Source organism: Protomyctophum bolini (genome assembly GCF_963924005.1).
Source record: "Protomyctophum bolini genome assembly, chromosome: 2".
NCBI classification, from domain to species: Eukaryota; Metazoa; Chordata; class Actinopteri; order Myctophiformes; family Myctophidae; genus Protomyctophum; species Protomyctophum bolini.
This window is the reverse complement of record NC_137863.1, coordinates 32024668-32045696: the sequence shown is the minus strand read 5'-3', so window position 1 is coordinate 32045696 and position 21029 is coordinate 32024668. Positions and strand designations below refer to the sequence as shown.

The 21029-nt window shown below is 42.0% G+C and overlaps 1 protein-coding gene across 1 annotated transcript in view; it reads left to right on the top strand.

The window, feature by feature from the left end:
• Positions 1–913: 913 nt before the first annotated feature.
• necab3 (N-terminal EF-hand calcium binding protein 3) overlaps positions 914–21029 on the top strand; it is a gene marked incomplete at both ends in the record, with an annotated part of 45743 nt that continues 25627 nt past the window's right edge. The window contains 3 exons of the mRNA XM_080790440.1: positions 914–1039; positions 9776–9800; positions 18820–18928. Coding sequence (XP_080646566.1) covers positions 914–1039; positions 9776–9800; positions 18820–18928 — 260 coding nt within the window. The remainder of the gene's footprint in view (positions 1040–9775; positions 9801–18819; positions 18929–21029) is intronic.

Here is a 21029-nt window from a genome sequence, read left to right as displayed (position 1 = left end):
CCGCCCTCTCTTCGATGAGGCTACACATGGAAATATATTATTGGGAAGTTTTTTTTTTTTTTTGCACGCACTTCAAAAACGTTGGATTATTGGGAATAGCTGTGAAACCTTTTGACCTTTTTTGTGTATATATATAGGCCTATATATATTTGTTTTAGGCTAGACTAAAATTAGACTACATTTTGACTACTTTAAGAAGAATAGAATACAAATAGAACAGAATAATGAAGTCACAGACAGTTGTGTTGTGTTTATATATCCATCCAGCAGAGGGCAGTGTCTATCAAGAGGCCAAATAAAAAAAGTTACTGTCAATGTACAGACCTTTAAAAAAAGGTACCCTCGTGTTTGTCTTTATTAAAAATACATTGAGGTGGATGCTTTTAAATAGAAACAATTACTTAAACATAATATGTCAAATTACCACTCACATTAAAGGCTATATGGACAGGAGTATCTGTTCCCTATGCATAAGGGAACAATAGTGCCTTACATGTATTGCAGTTGCAAATAAATACAAAATAAACGGGATACATTTTTAATGGCAGTGGCACTGGTATTTGAATGGCACTGTAGGACTACACGGTATATTGTTCTCTCCGCTACCATGTCCATATAAGAACCAATCACAGATGGAGAAGGAGGAGGAGGAGGAGGAGGAGGAGATTATTATAGGCACAGTAGGCTATCTTCTGCGTGGCGCACAAAGTTACTGAGCATCTTCATCATTCCTTGTCTTGAATCCTGCACTGACTCCACTGACTGCATCTCATCCTCTACTTACAACACCTGCTGGTTGTGTTGTCGTCTATATAAGGTCAACACTGACAACACCAAGAGAAGACAAATCAGTGCAGATATTCTGGAAAAGGTGTTTTTTTGGCGGACAATCCGGACATAATTGAAAGAAAAGATGCTCGCCTGCACGGAGATGATTACCATGTGCCTCCAGTCCGCGAAACAGAAGCACCTGCTCCGTGCTCAGCAGCAGCAGACGCTGCAGAGCGCCACAGTGCACGGGCTGCCCATATTTCATGACGTGAGTGCATCTTATTATCTCACTTTAAATATAATCTTTTACAGTCAGTCTCTGAACTGAAGCCTGAAGGGAACTGGTGCTTTAAAAAATATATAAATATGAATTATGCAGACAATCAGCTATCAGCCTAGATGTTGTTGTCGTTGTGTCGTAGGCCTACGTGTGACTCGTGTGTGTGTGTGTGTGTGTGTGTGTGTGGGTGCGCGCGTGCGTGCTCGCACATGTACACTATAGTGAAGGAACTTAAGACATCTCCCGCCCCTGCATGATAAAGTATAAGTTCAGATCACAGCTGGACAGAATTTGGAAAGCAGATTTTGTCTGTTGGTGGGGGGGTCCCCCACCTAGCAAAAGACACATAAACGCACATGCACACGCACACTGCGCACACACACACACACACACACACACACACACACACACACACACACACACACACACACACACACACACACACACACACACACACACACACACACCTCCCGTCTGTCCCAATATGAAGGCCTGAAGTGTTTGGAGGCTGGACCTGTGAGTCTATAGTCCCCGGGGAGCAATTTACTTTGAACAGCAGTAAAATACAGTAAAACATACTCGCATACAGATATAGTGCCCTATATAAATACACATACTTTAAGGGGCACTTAAAAAAGGTCCTGTGTTCGATTCCCCCTGGGGACGCTGTGGGCGCGTCATCAGTGCCCAATGCCCATATACCCGAGGCGGGGTTGTCCAAAGGGCCTTTCTCTATCATGCCTCCCCCTGGCCAGCCGGGGCGCCTGATGGAGGGGACCACTGCTACGAAGCAGCTTGGACTCCTCATGCATAGAAAGGAAGCATGAGATCAGTCTGCTGCCCCCCCAGGTTGGCAGAGGAAGTGTAGCGCCCAGGATTACATTAGATCATTGACACTGGGTGAAAAAATGGGTTGCAAAATCATGGGATTACAAATAAATACACATCCTTGATTAACACATCAAGAGCAAGGAAGCAAGATTGGGAGTATAATAAAAACAACAGTCACCAGTCCTATAGAGAATTACAGACTTTGGCTTTTCTAATGAGGTGGTTGATTTACACGTAACTAGCTACCAGAAGAACGTACTGGTCTGGTAGCTATAGTTACCATTCCATTGATGAATGGCACAGATGCAACAACAAGTAATTTCATTGGGTTTTTTTGTTGTTGGATGCAGGGCAGAATAGCGTTCTGCTCTGCAAGCAGCTAGTCTGTCCAATTTAAAACCAACGTCAATGGAATAAAGTACTTCATGTATCTGTTAATGGCACTTGGGTGCCAGAGAGAGCCTCCATCCCTAAAGGATAGAACTCATCCATCAATGATCAGATCCTCATTATCCTCAGTGGAGCAGCGGCGCCCAACATTTGAGCTTGAGACCCAAAAGAGAAATAGCATGTCTCCTCGGCAAGGACGTGCAGAGAGTGTTGGAGAGGCAGGGGCTGAAATCCCGCACTTTTTGACAAAAATAGCTGATCTACAAGCTCTCAACGCGTCGCGCTGCAATGCGTTGAGAGCTTGTAGATCAGCTATTTTCGGGAGCAACCCAGCACTCTTTATCTACTGGAGATGCGGGTGTAACGACATGGATTTAGAAACAAATTTGTTCAACAACAAAATTCTGCGTTCCAGGTTCAGGAGACTTCGGAAAAAAGCAATTATCCTGAAGGCTGCCTTCTGGTATGGCATGGAAAGGAAAGGAGTGGCATTTTGCATTTCTTTCACCATAGTAAATGCTGCGTTCATGGTCTGGAGAGGGCAGTCTCTCAGTTGTTTTACAGAAGGGTAAAGGGCCAGGGGCTGAAGCCCCCTTTGATGTCTATGTGTGCACGTCCCTGCTCCCCGGGACCTAAACTATACTGAAAATAGGCAATCTACAAGCTCACGACGGCACGTACAACCTTTTCTTTTAGATTTTATATTTTGAAAATCTTTTGAAATCATTTGAAAACATTCCTAGGAAATGTATGAAATGTATGATAATGTTAGGAAAGACGTTGATATGGTATATATACACTGCTCTAGCTAGGTTAGTTCTGTCTGTATTCTCAAACTGGATTAGTTACTCTTACTCATCCATCAGTATAGCCTCTGCGTTAACGATGTGTCAGAGCCTCCCTGACTGTCTTCTCTCTGCTCCCTCTCATGCATTGCATAGGGTCCAATTATAAGGACATGTCATGTAGCATACTGTCACTGTACTATATGCATATTCCACCATATACAGTACATACACAGTAGCAAATACTGCCTGAGGCAGTCTGTGTGTGTGTGTGTGTGTGTGTGTGTGTGTGTGTGTGTGTATGTGTGTGTGTGTGTGTGTGTGTGTGTGTGTGTGTGTGTGTGTGTGTGTGGCAGTCTGCCTGACAATTTAGTTGACTGTCAACCTTCTTGTGCTGCTTTTACAGACACAGACACATTCAAAAGCAGTCACTTCCACCATCTACACACAGGCATGTCGCAATCACAAACACGCAAGAGTGAGCACACATGCACGGTGTGCACACACACACGCACTCACACGCACAGTCGCACACGCATGCAGACGCGCGCACGCTCACTCGCTCGCACACACACACACACACACACACACACACACACACACACACACACACACACACACACACACACACACACAGCATTGTTTTATGGTTGGCAAGTCAGAAAAAGTCCAATTATTTTCAAGCCAAGACACAATATTTTAGTGTATTTATAGAAACACCAGACTATGTCCTGTCCACTGAAATCTCCTGCCCCGGAGAGAGAAATTAAATTACAACATTGAACCCAGCTATGAGTTACTGTACATTCAATACCCTTTCCCAGGTCTTGATTCTGTACATGCATCTTCCGTTTGCTCATTTACAATTTAGCAGACGCTCAGAGCGATTTACAGTAAGCAAGAACAAAAAACATGGTAATACATCAAATAGATATTACATATTACAAATACATGTTTGTTTCTTAAGCCTAGTTCAGACCAAAGATGTGTAATGATACAAAATGAATTTAAGCCCGGTTTATACTATTTTACAAGCTCATAATGCATATTTGGTGTGCCACACCATCAGACATACAACAGAGCATAAATTAAACATTAGAACATTGTGAAGAAAAATCTTAGCTAACACACAACACATTCTGGGCAGGAAACTCTTTTGATGTTTTAAGCATTATGTTATTCTTAAACTACACAGGTTCATCCCGATGTTCTGGGCCTTTTTGTAATGTTAGTGTTAGTAAAAAGCAGGTAAAAGAGTAACATTTGAGGCAGACTACAGTCACTCTACAGTTCACTGTAGTAGAAGAGGTGCGGGTTTACCCCGCAGCTATGTCGGCTCCGCCTACAGGAAATACGTAAGCTGCGACCATGAGACCTGTTTCTGAATTTGTATATTCTTTCAGAGCAAACGTTTTTAACTCAAATCTTTGCTTCTGGGAGGTCCCTGCCCTGGAACATCATATTTTCAGATGGTGGTCGGCGGCCAAATCCAGATAATTCTGGGGGTCTGAAATGAAAAAGGTTGAGCACAACTGACATGGAAAGTTTTTCAGAAAACTGTCAGGATTTAGAAGACAATTGTAGAATCGTCCTCAGGTCTTAATGGGTTAAATTGCCTCACTGCTCATAAGCATCAGATATTTTTGTATAATATCTTCTGTTTTGGCGAAGGAAAAATAAGTTGTGCAGTTCCATGTGATATATTATGCGTTCGGATTCGGAAGATAAATGTATAGTAATACTGTGAGGAAATGCTATCTAGGAAGCCTTCCTATAGCATTTCCTTGTTTTTTTTAGTGCATGCTATATTTATTGGAGTCCTTTCCAGAAACTGGGTTAGGTTTTTTAAAGATTGGCTTATGGGGAGACTGAAATGGCACCCCGCTGGGCCACAATTATTCTGCAGAGACAGCAAAATGTTGTTTTGTATTAAACTGTCCTGCCACAAGTCACACAGCTGTAAACTAAGATTACATCTGCAGTACATCTGCACACACTTTGATAAATCACACTGAAGTGAGGGCACAGGAGCATCCACTATATTTATATTGGCCATATGATTTAGAACACTTTCCTGGGGGTCTTTATATGATTTAAATTATAGTTTTTTTTTTTTACAGTGTACTGTTGATTGGGGGCCTACCGCATACTATACTGGTGGGTATTTGAAATTAAAATGTTTGAGAATCACTGTACTGGGATTTTATGACACTGACAGCACTTTAATGAGAGCGGCTGAATACGTTATAGTTGTTGCCTCATGGCTTGATTGACCAGAATGGCCTGCCAAAAAGGGAAACAACAAATAAGCTTTGTCAGATGAGCCTTCTCCGCAGCCCACACAATATGTTAAGCTTCTTAGCTTGTATTGTTGAGATCATAACATTAATTTGGATCCAATTTTGAGAATCGCTGATCCATGATGCACCACTGCGGGTTGAATTTTAGTGTCTATAAAACTGCTTAAGCTTTGCTAGTGACACATCATCATGAGATATCGATCCAGAGATAAATACAACTGCGTACACTAAAATGGCCCACATTTCACTGCGACATGTTGTGAGGTTGTACTCTTTTCAGTGCACAAAATAATGCACAACCAAGTATATAATTGCGCCACCCTTATCCCTTATCCCTAAACTTTGTAGCCGATCTACATCTACATGTTGTGAGCTTGTAGATCAGCTATTTGAACTATTTTAAAAGGTTTTTTTAAATAGTAAAAAATAGGTTTAGGGATAAGGGGTGGCGCAAGATATAGCCGATGGTCTAATTTTCGTTTGTTTGTGGATTAGTCCCTTGTTGCCAGGTTGACGTACTCACAACATTCCATGTGGAAGATAGGATAACAAGAGAAAGCCTTTACAATCCCCCTTTCTTACTACCGTATATTGATCCAAGTAGCTGCAGTGTAGATTAGATACAGGGAGAGGAATGTATACTGTACAAGCTGCAGCAGCCCAGCTAATAGTGGATGAAGCATTTAGTGTCTCAAAAAGGAGTTCAGGTCAGGAACTATTTGTGTTTGTGGTGAAATCATTTCTTCCATTGTTTTTGTTCTCTCTCTCTAGAGAGCTCTCTCTCTCTAGACGTTGATTAGCATTTTTAGACCCATTTTTAGATGGCCATTTAGACGTCTATAGCCTGAAAATGCAGTGGGATTGGTCAGAAGAGGATAAACAAACATTCCCATATGAAATGAATTATTGATCTGTGCATTAATAAAAAGGAAAATTAAAATGACACTGTTGGCAGAGATAGTGGAGTGGATGAATGTTGTTCACAAGCTTCATATTTTACCGTAGAATGCCTTGCCCAGATTAAAAAATCCCTGTGAAGATCCATCAGTATCAGTTAAGCCTCCGAGGTGAGCATACAGTATCTCATCAGAATAGCAGCGCTCTGAGAAAGCAGGAGGGACTGACCTTTTGGGAGCTTGCTGTAAATGATGCATTATTATCTCCTGACACCAGAGAGCCAAAAGACGCAGACAGCTATGGCAGGGAGTGGCTTTTAGCTAGACCTGTAATGGATTGTGATGTTTGGTAGGAGTCCAGACGAGCGAAAAAGTGTATACTGTGCCATAGGGAGAGAGATAGTATTGATAAAGATGGAATAATGACAAAGGACAGGATAGTCCATGTCTTGTCTAGCAGGTAGTTATTGTAATAGCTAAAGGGGAATAATTTGTGATTTAGTTGTATAAAGAGTTTGCTGCTCACACCGTTTTAAAAGCTCCCAAAACAGAGTGGACAAAAATGCAATGTTTCGGCCTCACTGGCCTTCGGCAGGTATCTATCTAATTATACCTACTGTATACCTGACGAAGGCCAGTGAGACGGAAACGTTGTATTTTTTTGTCTGCTCTGTTGTCAATAAATTATTTTACTGATATACCATTAGCAGTTGGCATGCTAGTTTTACTCTTCTGGTCTCTTGTCTGGAGTGGACTGAATAATCAACTAGAAAGGTGCACTCAGTAGAGCACAAGACATGCCATAGTAATACCTCTCTCAATCTTTCTCTCTGACTTTTAAGACAGCTCGCACTGTGCATGGCATCATTGGCATGTGATTACCAGTTAGTTGTACATCATCTCTACTATCTTTCTACGTCTTCACCGAACTTGAGCCACAGGCAAGTTGCCATGCCGAGCGTTGCGAAGTTGCAGACTCAGCCCCGTTCGAGTTGTAACCCAACATGGACAGAATAGTAAATAATGTCAAACCCGAACCCACCCAGCCACGAAATAGCACTTTTGTGCTAGTGAAAGCCACACCTCCATCACAGTCAAAACAATAGTTGTGTAATAAATACAGATTTTTGCGTTTTCTAGGCGTGTATGTACGGAATTGCAATTCATTTCGTCATAATATGGGGTTGCTTTCTCATATGCATTTATTCAGCCTCAGACATTGAATGAATCTTGTTAATTGGGATCTTTGGGGTACGGTACATTGTCAAGTAGGCTACACGTACTACAAATGTGGGCGTAAAGATACTGGAATTATTCCCTTGGTTCGCCTCTGGATGTTTCGCGTTCTATATCTATATCTGTCTAAAAATATTCCAGTGGTCTCCGGGGGTATCTGTTGTTCTGTCGATGTCCCACGGGAGTTGACTTGTGTTGCTGGGCGGGAGCGGGAATTCTGATCATATACGAGTAGCCTACATTTGTTGTTTAGTGCTTAGTGCTTATAGCCTACACAGAGGAACACATTTATTTACGGACTCATGTCAGAATATTCACCTATAAGCTTGAGCATGAGAGTGGGAGATCCTGTTGTTGTTGTTGATGATGATGATGATGATGTGGCGTGGTGTCATGTGTATTTTGTTTAGAAAGAAATAGGAATACAAAAAAAGAGCAATGGCTCGCACATATCTTTGTGCCAGCAAAATGAAATGAAATGAATCACTGGTCAGGTTTCAACTGACAAAAAACATGCTATCTAAACCTCATAAATCCAAAATGTTAATTTTTCAGGAAATTAAAAATATAAAACTTTCAGGAAATTAAGAAAACCTTATATTTTTAAAACAAAGCAATACAGCCTCATCAAAGTTGGTGTTGTAACTTTATATATTGTCAATTACTTCCATGAGAGGGGGAGAGGTGGTTGAGTTAGTTGCTTTAGCAGACATTTTTGAGGGTCCAATGGAGTTAAGAGGTTTTGTCCAAAGCACTTTTTACTATCCATTGGTTAATATTTTCGAAACAACACAGTAAAGGGTGTTCAATAACACTGATGGAGTTATGAGGTTTCCTCCCGACAGCAACGAGTTTATGCTAGCTCTCACATAAACAAATTGTGAAAACATTGATCTTAAAAATGCAGCAATGGCCTAGGATATAAATGACCTGTCTATATCCATAACATAACGAGTAGGGAAGAACACAAGCAGAGACCTGCAGCTTGTTGACATGTTGCAAAATGATTAGCGATAACGACCGCAGCTGTTATTAATAACATGTAGGTCAAAATTGGCAGGCCTGTCAGTCCTGACCTGGGTGAGATGCCGGTTGGATGTGGAAGCACAATAATATGTAAAGGATCATATCTGGCTAGGTGGACATTGTCAGGAGATAATTCACCGACAGGGAGTTTACCCACCGAGGCGAATCCGAATCTGCTTATTACATGGCTACCTGACATAAATTAATAAATTGACCCAAAACACAACAAAAAAAGTATTCCATAAGTTTGTGCTGGCTGTGTCTGCCCAGCTGTCACTGTGTGTGTGTGTGTGTGTGTGTGTGTGTGTGTGTGTGTGTGTGTGTGTGTGTGTGTGTGTGTGTGTTTACATGGCTGTCATGTTGGAAACAGCAGTAAATCAAGCGGGGCGCAGCCGCACAGCTGGTGCTCAGAGGGTTTGATTAGGCATCGGGTTTGTTATAGAGCGGAGCGGTCATTATCAAGAAATAACTCACTGCTGAATTCAGTGATTGACCAATCAGAGTCAAGCATTCAACCAAGCCATGTAATAAAGAATAGATACTGTACATGGCTGAATGCATTATACTGGGCTAAATCAATGCTTTTGCTGAGATTCATTTAGCTTTGATTTATTGTTACATACCTGCTACAGTGTCTAGTTCAGGGGGCTAATTGCTCTGTGAGGATCATAATTACACTATATGACTCTGCATAAGGAAAAGTATTTTTGTATTATAATGACATTGTTTTATAGTTCAAGTTTCTAATGACTTTTTGTTTTGTATTAATTACCATGATTTTAAATGGTGCTAGAATAGCTGAAGTTCAGGAGCAGGACCACACCTCCGATGCAATACCTCCACCCCCATCAAGCCACCTCCAATCGGGTCACCTCCACCTGTGCATATAAAGCCCATCCAACCCCTGGTTCTCCCCCCGTTCTCGCTTTCGTCGTCCCATCCTAATTCTCATCCTACTCCCTCTAACATCTCCTAACAGATCCCTAAGGGGGGTCTGACGTGCCTCTGGAGCATGCCGGATCACCTCGGCTCAAATCCCAGACGCCGCCGATGGCCCGTCGTGGGCCATCACCCTGCTGTCGTATTCATAACCATGCCCTTCCTTCCTGTTTTCAATAAATGGTTAAATGTTTCCATTGGTGGTGTGGTCCTTGATACTGAATTACCTGGACCTGCTTATTGCCTTGAGAGAATCAGTGATATCTTGCTTATACAACCCCCGAAACTAATAATCTTCTCTCACTTTTCTTTCCCCTCCAGATTTTTCGCAGAGCAGACAAAAATGGTGAGTACAATAACATGCTTGTTGATGATGAATCTGTCACACCGTGACAGGTGTGTGTGTGTGTGTGTGCGCGTGCGTGCGTGCGTGTACTGTCCCCATTGCGAGGTGTTGTACTGTCTCCATTGTACTGTCTATGATGCCACCATGAGCCTAGTCCTGAACACCGTTGTGTGAACGAATATGGCTATTAGAGACGCTGCTGAGTGACATTCTTGCTGTATTATGATTCCAAGACATGTGTCATAGGCCTGTGATTGTAACATAACTGCACCCATAATGTTTGTGTCCTTGTGCATTTCCCTTTGTGTGGACATAAAGAAATTCTTAAAATGTGTGTGTGTGTGTGCGTGTGCGTGTGCGCACGCCTCATACAAATAATAGCTGGGCAGAGTACTTTTTTTACTTAATTACAGTACTATCAAGTAATTTTGAGGTATTTGTACCTTTACTTGAGTATTTCCAATTTCCAGTACTTCTACTCCACTATATACATCTCAGAGCCAAAATGTTTACTTTTACACCACTACAAGTATTTGTTGTCAGGATATGATTTTAGGACCCAGAAGCGGACAGAAACAGGTTGAAGGTTAAACAGAGTTTTAATTGTAATTCAGTTCACAGGAAAGGAAGTCCAAAGTCCATGAACATAGAACCACAAAAAACCCTGGCAATCAAATGCAATATCCGGCAGGCAAAGGGAAGGTCAGAATCCAGGCAGGAGGTTAAAGAACAAAAGCTAAATGCAAGCAAAACTGGTGGGACTGGAGCAGAGAGCACAGGGACACAGGAGATATAATCTGGAAGAGAACAAAGAGACAAACAGGGTTTAAGTAGACTGAGTGTGACAAACGAACAGAGTGCAGGTGTGAAGCTCCACTCTGATTGGCTGATTGAGAGTGAGCAGATGAGTGGGAGTGACGGCACTGGAATGACAAGAAATGACAATTAGTCAGGGCAGAAGCACATATGGCAACAACTAGAAGTATAGTCACACCCACAGGCAAGCCCAGACCCAAGGCTCAGACTGTATTCCTGACATTTGTAACTTATAGTTACTAGTTACTTTGGCAATTTTAATTTTGATTAGAAAACATACATTAACCACTTCAACCCTATACATTTTGACTATTTGAAAATAGCCGATCTACAAGCTCACAATGCGTCGCAACACGACACATTGCGGCTGTGTTTCGACTGCCCCCCACCCAATCACACAACACAAATGTTGTGTCAAACCATGTGACTCCCATTGGAAATGAATTGCGAGCTTGCATCAGTCAATAAGTCTCTATACAACAAGCATACATCAGTCTGTTGTAAAGGTGTGAGTCAGGCCTAGCATTCCCTCAGCTGCTGCTGTGGTTGAAAATGCCCTGTGACAAGGGAACCACTTATCTCAATGCCCTGTGACAAGGAAACCACTTATCTCAATGCCCTGTGACAAGGAAACCACTTATCTCAATGCAATATCAAAGTAAATAATCAGGTGCCAAACTGCCATCAGCGGGCCATGGTAGCTACAGGGGATCATTACTAGCCTGGGATCCAGCCTGGATACGTTGGATTATTATTATGTTTTTGTCACTATACTCAGTAGTAACGAAGTAAAAAAAGAGAAATTATTCACGGAACGTACTGTAGTCATAACCACCTTGACACCAAACATTACATCTTCACAGCTCTTGCCTTTCAGTGGCTGCATGCCGGCAAAATCTCCAAAGCTAAATCTCCAAAGTAACTAGTAGTTATAGTTTCCAAATAAGTGGAGTAAAAGTACAATATTTGCCTCTGAGATGTTAGTGGAGTAAAAGTAAAATGATTTAAAATTGGAAATACTCACTAAGTCACGTAAAAAATAATAATGAAAACAAAATAATCTAAATTGTACTTACAGTACTTGAGTAAATGCACTTACTGTATTACTTACTTTACACCACTGCCACAGAGGTGTCAAGTGAAGCGAGTGAGAGGTTACTGTTGTTGGGGAGAAAGTTGGAGATAAATGTATACAAAATATATACTGTGATACTATACTATACATTCATTACCGTTTCTCATTTACATGCCATAATTATTGTAGCCTACAGTAATAAACTCCACAGGGATAATCATGCAGCATATATCAAGTAAAGAAAAGAGAGACTATAGTATAAACATAGAGTATGTCCTCTCCCGAGGAATATTGTTGTATAATAATAACCTATACAGTAGATAGATGAGATGGAGCTCAGCACTAATAAGCTGTTGTGATGTACAGAGAAGATAGTGTTACAGTATAATATGAACACCAGGGTACACTCTGGGTGAAGAAAACATGAAAAATAGATTGGTCCTATGAAACATAGATAAAAGCTGTGATACCATATTTATTAATTCCCTTTCTTTCGCGGATGGAGGTCGTGTACAAAAGAGAAATGCTGCTTAGGGAGCCAGGTCAGCTAGGGATAGATGATAGTGTGTGTGTGCGACTGTGTGTGTGTGTGTGTGTGTGTTAAGGCTGTACCCTAGCCCTTATTTTAGGACTCGAACTTGGGAAGGAATTTTCGAGTGAACATTCGGACCAATCACGACAAACACAATTTTTCGGGCCAAACAAAGAATTAGAAAGTAGATAAAACGGCAGGTTACAACACGTTGTGTTCTTCTTTGTAATTATTTGGTCCAAAATATTGTGTGCGTTGTCATGATTTGTCACGACAGGAGTTGGCTTCGTATACGACGCTTAAAGGTCTTTAAATAAATAAGTTTTGAAATGCCTATGGAGAAAATGAAATGGAGAAAAAATTCCTGGGACACTCGTCGTTCTGAAAGGGGGAGGGACTGCGACGCTCTATTGTGCAAAAGGATGCCTGTTTAACAGATTAAATGTAATCAGCATAGGGCGCAGCAGGGAATCGAACCCCATCCCAGTAAACCAGGAGCTCCATGCCTGTGCCAAAGTGCTTTGTTTGCGACGCAACGCAAAAACCTACCCTTGTAGGAGCCCTACCCTACCAGCCCTACCCTACCAGCAGCAAAGAATACAAAAAACAGATACTTACCCAGTTACCGTGAACCATCACGTTCTTCTGCAGATGACAGGCAGTGTCCACAAGTTAGGTGAAATGAGGTGAAATGACAGAACCGGCCGAAATTGTGGCAGTCGACGCAAAAGACGCAACGCAAACGAGTGCAACAGCAGGCAGCCCGACACGACGCAACCGCAGGAACGCAAACGCAAACGAGAGCAACACCATCAGTAGGCTACCCTGCAGAACCACACCAGCGACAGCAAAGGACAATAAACAAGTTTGTACTCACTGCGCAGCTCTTCCCAGCAGCAGCTATAGCGTACAGTTCCTACCTCAATGTCTTGTGCAGGGAGGGGGGGGCATCGGTCTGGGACACTTCACATGGGCTCCAGGGTAGGGTGGGGGTCCTCGGAAGCCTAAATTGGTGGGGCTGTGGGGCCCACGGACATGGCTCATCTCAGGGTCCAGGGCTTGGTGCTGCCTCCTACACCACTGGTGCAGTGACACTTCATATTCTGGAATTACATGAAGAGAAAAGATAAGTGTCATTAGTGTTATGTAGGCCTACATCACATTAGAAACACATGTGGCTGTATAGCCTTGTCAGCCCCCACAACCCATAATTTATAATATATATAATATAATAGAATACATCAATATTAATTATTAAACCAAAAGTTCAAACATAAATCATAAATCAAATGCTTTCAAAATAAACAAACAGTTAACCAGTTGATCCAAGTTAAGACACCAAGCCTATATGACTCACCGAAGAGTAACCAAAGGTTGTCACAGTGGACAGGACCATGCTGCTGTCAAACATTTCGGCCATCTTGCATAGGTGGGAGTGGGAGTGGGGAGTGTAGGAACTGATGTCACCTTTATACTGCCTTGATTGACAGTTGACATGGGTTGCCATTTGCGGGTTGCCATGTTGGCTGGGTTACATTTACATTGCCAAGGCAAAAAGCAACAATACAATCAAAACTAAATGTATGTATATACATTTGAATTGAAAGTCAAAATATTCAATAAATCAGTGTCACACACACACGCACATGCGCGTGCACACACACACACACACACACACACACACACACACACACACACACACACACACACACAGACGCAACAGCGCAGCGAGAGAGAGAGAGAGAGAGAGAGAGAGAGAGAACTAACCTTTTTCTCAAATTGTGCCATGCTGGTGTGTGTGTGTGTGTGTGTGTGTTCATTCTCGCCGAGATATATTTTCGAGTTAATAATAAAAAAACAAAAAAACAACGAATGGTTCAAATGCATTAATTAAGATTCGAGTGCCAACCCTAACGAGCGAACATTCAAACCTTGAATGTTTGGGGACAGCCTTAGTGTGTGTGTGTGTGTGTGTGTGTGTGTGTGTGTGTGTGTGTGTGTGTGTGTGTGTGTGTGTGAGTGCATGCGGCGAAAGGGCCTTTCTGTGTGGAGTTTGCATGTTCTCCCTGTGTCCCCTATAGGGTAGTTTGCGTGTTCTCTCCGTGTCCCCCTAGGGTAGGTAACCCGAACAAAAAAACATGCAGTAATCCTGGTCTCTAAACTGCCTCCAACTGGCCAGCCGGGGCGCCTGATGGAGGGGAAAGGAATAACGTGTTCTTTCCGTACGCTATACGTCCTACCGGGGGAAACTCCCCCCTGTCAGGTGATAAGAAGCAGCTCATTCCTCAGGCATTGAAGGAAGGATGAGCTCAGTTCGGGGCTCTCCCCAGGTTGGCAGAGGGAGAGTAGCGCCCATGATTACAGTTTAGGCATTGGCACCAGGTGAAAACAATATGGGTTACAACATCGTGGGATAAAAAAAAAGAGGAAAAAAAGAGCGAGAGCTTTTAGATTTGCCGAAAACAGAGGTAAACACAATAAAAAGAAAGAGTGCATAGGGTGATTAAAGGACCCGGCCTAGACGATCATGCAAATGGCTTCATTTTTAGATGTCTGGGACAAGCATTGTAATAATATTACAATTACAAGTATATTATACTGTACGTTCTGGTCACCTGGCTTGACCCATTGCAAATCTTTGATCTATATATTCTTTCAGAGCGAACGTTTTTAAGTCAAATCTTTGCTTCTGGTAAGGGGGTCCATGGAAGAATATATTTTCAAATGGGGGTTGGCGGCCAATTACATATTTTTGGGGGTCCTTGACATGAAAATGTTTGAGAACGACTGACATTGAAACATAGGGTTTTTCAGAAAACTGTCAGGATTTAGAAGACATTTGTAGAATCTTTTCTCAGGTCTAAATGGGTTAAGCAATCTCCAAAATGGTAAAGCTAATGGCTACCTCCAAAACAAAGGGCGCCGGCCGGACAGCCAATGAGCATGCACTGCCAGAACTATCTGCTGCACGTGAAAAATGTCAGATAAAGCTTAGTCTCTCAAGACAGACTGTTGACTCCGTCAATGTTTTTCCTTTATTTATTTTTTGACGATGGGTTCTCAGATTGGATAAACAAGACGATGACGGGGCCCGAGTAAACAACAGCTGAGCGAGCATGAAGAGAGGTAGTGAACTAAGTAGGACACAAAGTGGGACACACTCTTCGTATCTCTCCCAATAGGTCAGTCCTTTTGCTGCCCGAGAAGAATCTCAGTTCTCTTAAGTGGTTTATAAATTCCCAAGGACTAGCTCACAAAGGCTTCAGAAGGTCTAGAATTACTGAGAGCATCCAGTCCAATCTCCTCACAGTGGGCTCTCAGGCTCTTCGTGAAAGCCTGGCTGAGCACTATGTCGTCTATGCTTTTATACTTTACTGATGCTGGTATATTCTTAGTATGTTTCAGCCTCATAGCCTAATAATGGACATTGTTAGTGCGTGTGTACGTGCATGCCTGCGTGCGTGCGTGGCCTAGTTCTATGTTTGGACTTCAATTTCGGATACCTGGTTGCTTGCTTCTCTCGCTGAATCTGGCAACACGTACGGCTGCACTGCACGTCAGCTGAGTTTATGTTGTGGTCCATATAGACTCCATACCTCACACTCGCAGGCAGTTAAAGGAGACACTGGGGATGGTTTTCAGGGTCCAAACGTCCAAGAGAGTTTTCCCAACACCATTCCCTGCTTTGATACACACGGTGCCTACACTGCTGTGTTGTGTAAGATATCTTAATCATTGCAGTCAGCCCGGAGCATCTGGGGAAGAACAGATACTATTATTCTTAACTGACAAACAAAGGCACCATGTAGTGTGCAATTGTTGTTATATTTTGTTATTGTATTGTTACTCTTTGCTATTTTGTCTTCTGGCTGCAATGTTGAGGAGCTGTACACCAAATAATGTTACTCTCGCAGTATATGGGATGTAACGATAAATAAGACACTTAAACAAAACGTTTTCTTCTATGTTTTTGAGACCACGTACCGCTCCTGCAGTTCACCCAAAACAAAGGACAAAGAAAGGCGCAACAGTTTCCTTCGTGCTTTAATTTTCAGACTCAGAAAAATGTGCATTTTTGTGACAGTCAAACATCCCCTTCTGGTCAACATGTGTGAAAGGTTAATCAGTAGGCTACTTACTTCGCCCAAAATGTTGTTCAGAACTGCATGCTCCAGACATGGATTGGACAGACAGACAGACAGACAGACAGACAGACAGACAGACAGACAGACAGACAGACAGACAGGGAGACAGACAGACAGACAGACAGGGAGACAGGGAGACAGGGAGGGAGGGAGGGAGACAGGGAGGGAGGGAGGGAGGGAAGGAGGGAGGGAAGGAAATATAACATCAATGGTGGAGGTAACATTTATGAAAAAACACACAGAAATAGACAGACGTGTCTCCTGAGATGGACGCAGGGAGAAATCTATCAGTCTTCTATAGTGCTATACTGGAAGTAGTTGAAGTTACAGTCGTGAACACAATAATGTCTCACAAATAGCAGGCAGCTGAAAACAATAACTTCTCACGATGTACATCAATGCAATAGATTGATCAATTAAGCACACTGAGAGGCCCAGACTAACGTGTTCTTTTTTGGTTGTCCGCAGCACTTTCCATGAATAATAAGGTTAACCCAGATCCGTCAGTCAGAGCAAAGCAAAACTCCCAGAAGTCATCATCAGTCCCCTCCAAGGAGACCAAGGAAGGGCGATCAAAAAGACAACTGGTGGTCAGCTTGACACCTTCAACATGGGAGGCTTTCCAAATGCAGGCCTCTAGGGGATAGCCTGGCAGGCATAGCATTTTATGGGTTTCTGAACCGATCGTGAGCGGAAAGAACGTCATCTTGTAGTCACTGGTTTGTAGTCATCAGACCGGAACCTCCTTCCGCGACCAGAATTACCCAATTATCAATTCAAGGGCATCATAATTTTAGGGCCCTACCCGATAAAATGTTAATGTTATACTTCTGACGAAAATATCCAAAATACAAGCTCACAGCAACGTCACAGATGCAACGTGCCACGACAGCGTCGTATGGCACACGATGTGGCTAAATAAGTCATGGTAGTGGGCACGGAGATGGTGCTTAAAAAGAGACATTTTATTGTTTTTCTTTGTCAAATAGCATGGAATGTGTTGAACTTGAAAGTCAATTTGGCCTTTCACTGTGAATGTGAGGAGGCAGAAAGAGAGGCGAGCAATAGAGAGATCGGAGAAGAGAGGTGAGAAAGGCTTGCGAAAGCAGAGAAATCTGCAGAAGTGGCTTGTCTTGCTGCTGCCCTCCGCAAACACATCATGTATTCAGCTCAGCTACAGTCTAAGGGGCCTGACGGACTGGTCCAGGCTCCAGCTAACAGATGGTCTTCAAAGTTACCTTTGGAGTTTTAAATCGGCCAACAAGAATATTAAACGTATTAAATTGCCTCTATCATTTCATCTAGCCAGGAGTTCGGACTGATATGCATGGCAGGGCTATTATATTATCACACAGGCTATTATGAGATGTTTCTAGAGAGAGTTGTGTTGGGCTGTATATGCACAGCAGCAGAAGAAATTGGGCCGCTTTACTTTCTTTCCTTCACAGGTTTTATCAATGTTGCAGTGTTGATTTTGTCGACTAAAACTAAGACTAAAATGTTAGGAAGGGACTAGTGGACAAGAGATCCAGTATAATTCATTTTAAACTTGGTTGCATGCTGAAAATATAGCTGAGATCTACAAGGCTATTTTCAGCAAGTGTAAAAACAGTCATTATGACATTATGACCCCCCCAAAATACATTTTAGTCGACTAAATCAACTGTAGATTTAGTCGAATAGTTAAAATGGCCAGTCTACAAGCTCACAACGTGTCAATGTAGAGGCTAGCTGAACTATTCAAAAATGTTTTTCAAAATAGTAAAAAGAGGCAAAGAAGTTTAAGGATAAGGGGTTTAGCGGTGATGAAAATGGAGCCCTATGACTAAAACTAAAAATCTAAATTTGCTGCCAAAAACAACACTGATACCTCTCTCTTTACTCCAATTTCCCCTCGACACTGACAATTGTACACCTACAAACACGTGTGTCATTGTGATTGTACTTGAAGCTATTATAGCTACTCTTATTGTTAAGCAACATAATAACATTTCCATTGTAGCCAATAATCATCATGCGGCACTTCGGTCCAGCAGACTGCAGATGCTGACTAATCTGTACAATCTCTAGCAGTGGACAGATTGATTGTAGACAGTCTTGGAACAGACACTTCCCCACACATCACCTTAAACAACCAGGCAATTCATCTTCCGCTATTGATTTTCCTGTCCACTGCAATTTTGTACTTATTTTGTACTGCAGTAACCCATTATGCAGAAGAAAAAAAGATTCTGACAAAAACAGTCAAAAGCTGCAACGTTTTGCATTTTCAATGTACCAATTGTATATTGAGAGCACAGTACATTGCAATACTGTGATTGTGATATAATGCAATACTGTGATTGTGATATAGGGCAGGGTTTGGTGGGATGCATTACATACACACACATGCACGCACGCACGTACTCATATCCTGCTGTCTTTTAACATGTGTTAACATCTGAATTTCAGATGATGGCAAGCTGTCATTTGACGAGTTCAATGCGTACTTTGCTGATGGCATCCTGACTACAGACGAGCTACAGGAGCTGTTTTTCTCCATCGACGGACGACAGAACAAGTAGGTGGAAAAGATGGTCTGATTGAACCATGCAAATGGTTCATATTAAATTCATTTGTTTCCCATTGTTTGCAGGCAAAGAGTTTCAATTAAATATGATAATAATATCAAAACAAATTGCTTTACAAGCTTTTACAAATGTATAAAAACAATTGATGTACACAGTAGCAAAGCGTATGCATTTAAATTCACTTGACATAGAATAAATGCATCAAACATACAGTCAACATTTAACACATTTAATACAACTCATCTCATATTGAACAAAAAAAAACATGTTTTTAAACGTGATTTCTTGCATTAAGTCTGATCTCCTCAGGCAGATACTAAAGCTCTGTCACTCTTTTTATGTTTTCAATCTGATTCTCAGAATGAGCAATAGATTTCTCCCCGGGGCTGTTTGGGTGTGAAACGATCCATAATATTTTTGGGGAGCAGAGACTGCTTCTGGGTTTGACGGTACGATAAATAAAATATGAAAATCAATCCTGAACTTAATTGGCTGGACCGCTGAAGGGGGTATGTACGTTGGGGATAACACTACGGATCTAGCAGAAGCTGTTGTACTTTGGACAGTCATTAGTGGAAAAAACTGTCATTACGACAGCATCATTGCCCGCCAAAATACATTTAATTCGATTAAATCCTTATGCTATTTAGTCGACTAAAACTAGACTAACACTAAAACATTCCAGGTGACTAAAATGTGACTGAACCTAAATGAAAACTATTGAAGAGACTATAAAACTAAAATCAAAATTTGCTGCCAAAAACAACACTGTACCGGAGTAGCCGTTTCTTTTTTTTTTACCGCAATCTGACGTTACTATATCCAGTAATAACCAGGGGTCACCAACATGTCCATACACGGACAAACGTGTCCGTGGCAAAAGACTTGGTCATGCCCGACACAGAGACCCAAAAGGACTGACCACGTACCTCTAGCACAGTTTAATGGACTTCTGCAGTTGCAGCACTAGGATTATGTGAACACTTATTCCTCCCCTCTGGACATACAGAGGCTGAAGAAGTAATTGGTCTGTCTGGTTTCTACGTGTATTTCTTTTGTCCAAACGTCTGTTGCCTTTTTATCAGCAGGGACTTTATATTCATGGAACACTTAAAAGCTTAGTTTAATCTGTTGAGACAGTCTGGAACAGCTCTGTGCATCTATCTACAAGAAGGTTGAATTATATGTTTGTCAAAGTTGTCTTTGTATAGTTTTCGCAGGTGAAATAATTAATTTACTGTGTATTTGTGCACACCCTTTATCCACACACACACACCTTTATACACATGTGCATGTGCGTGTGCGTGTGTGCAACTGTGCATGTGCATGTGCATGTGCATGTGCATGTGCATGTGCATGTGCATGTGCATGTGCATGTGCATGTGCATGTGCTCGCACGCACGCAGACACACACACACACACACACACACACACACACACACACACACACACACACACCGAATACAGAGCTTTCTGTGAAAGCAGGAGTCAGTAATAGTATTGAGGACATGGCGTGTAGACAGAGTATAGACCTAAATGACCAGTAGAATCCATTAACCTAGCCACAGGGGAACCCTCTTAAAGGGGGGCACATTTATGGTGTGATCATCTATCTTCGCAGCTCCAAGCAGTCATCCATCCTTCCAAAGTCTGGCACATATTATTTAGTAAGCATTTAATTTGAATGTTGTTAGATTTGATCTAAACCGGAATGAGTCACAGTAACAGCACTGACAACACAAATATGTGGGGGGAGGAATTAATTGGCATGACGACTAAATTGGGGGGAAAGGGGGGAAGCAAAAAAAAAAACACAGGTTAGGTTGACATGCATGCTGTGTTCTTCGTGGCCTGAACGCGTACACAGCCTGTTACAAAAGCAATAATACAAAAACTAATGGACTTTTAATGAGGATCAGGAAACTATTATAATTATTGGGACAGTAATACACAATTAACCGTCCTTGTGATTGCATTCATTGGCTTAACCAAGTGAACCTGATAATTAAAATTCTAGCCACACAGCTCTGAACCTTTCTAGCACACATTGGACATGAACATGAGCGGCACGTCTTTGAATTCTGCTGGACT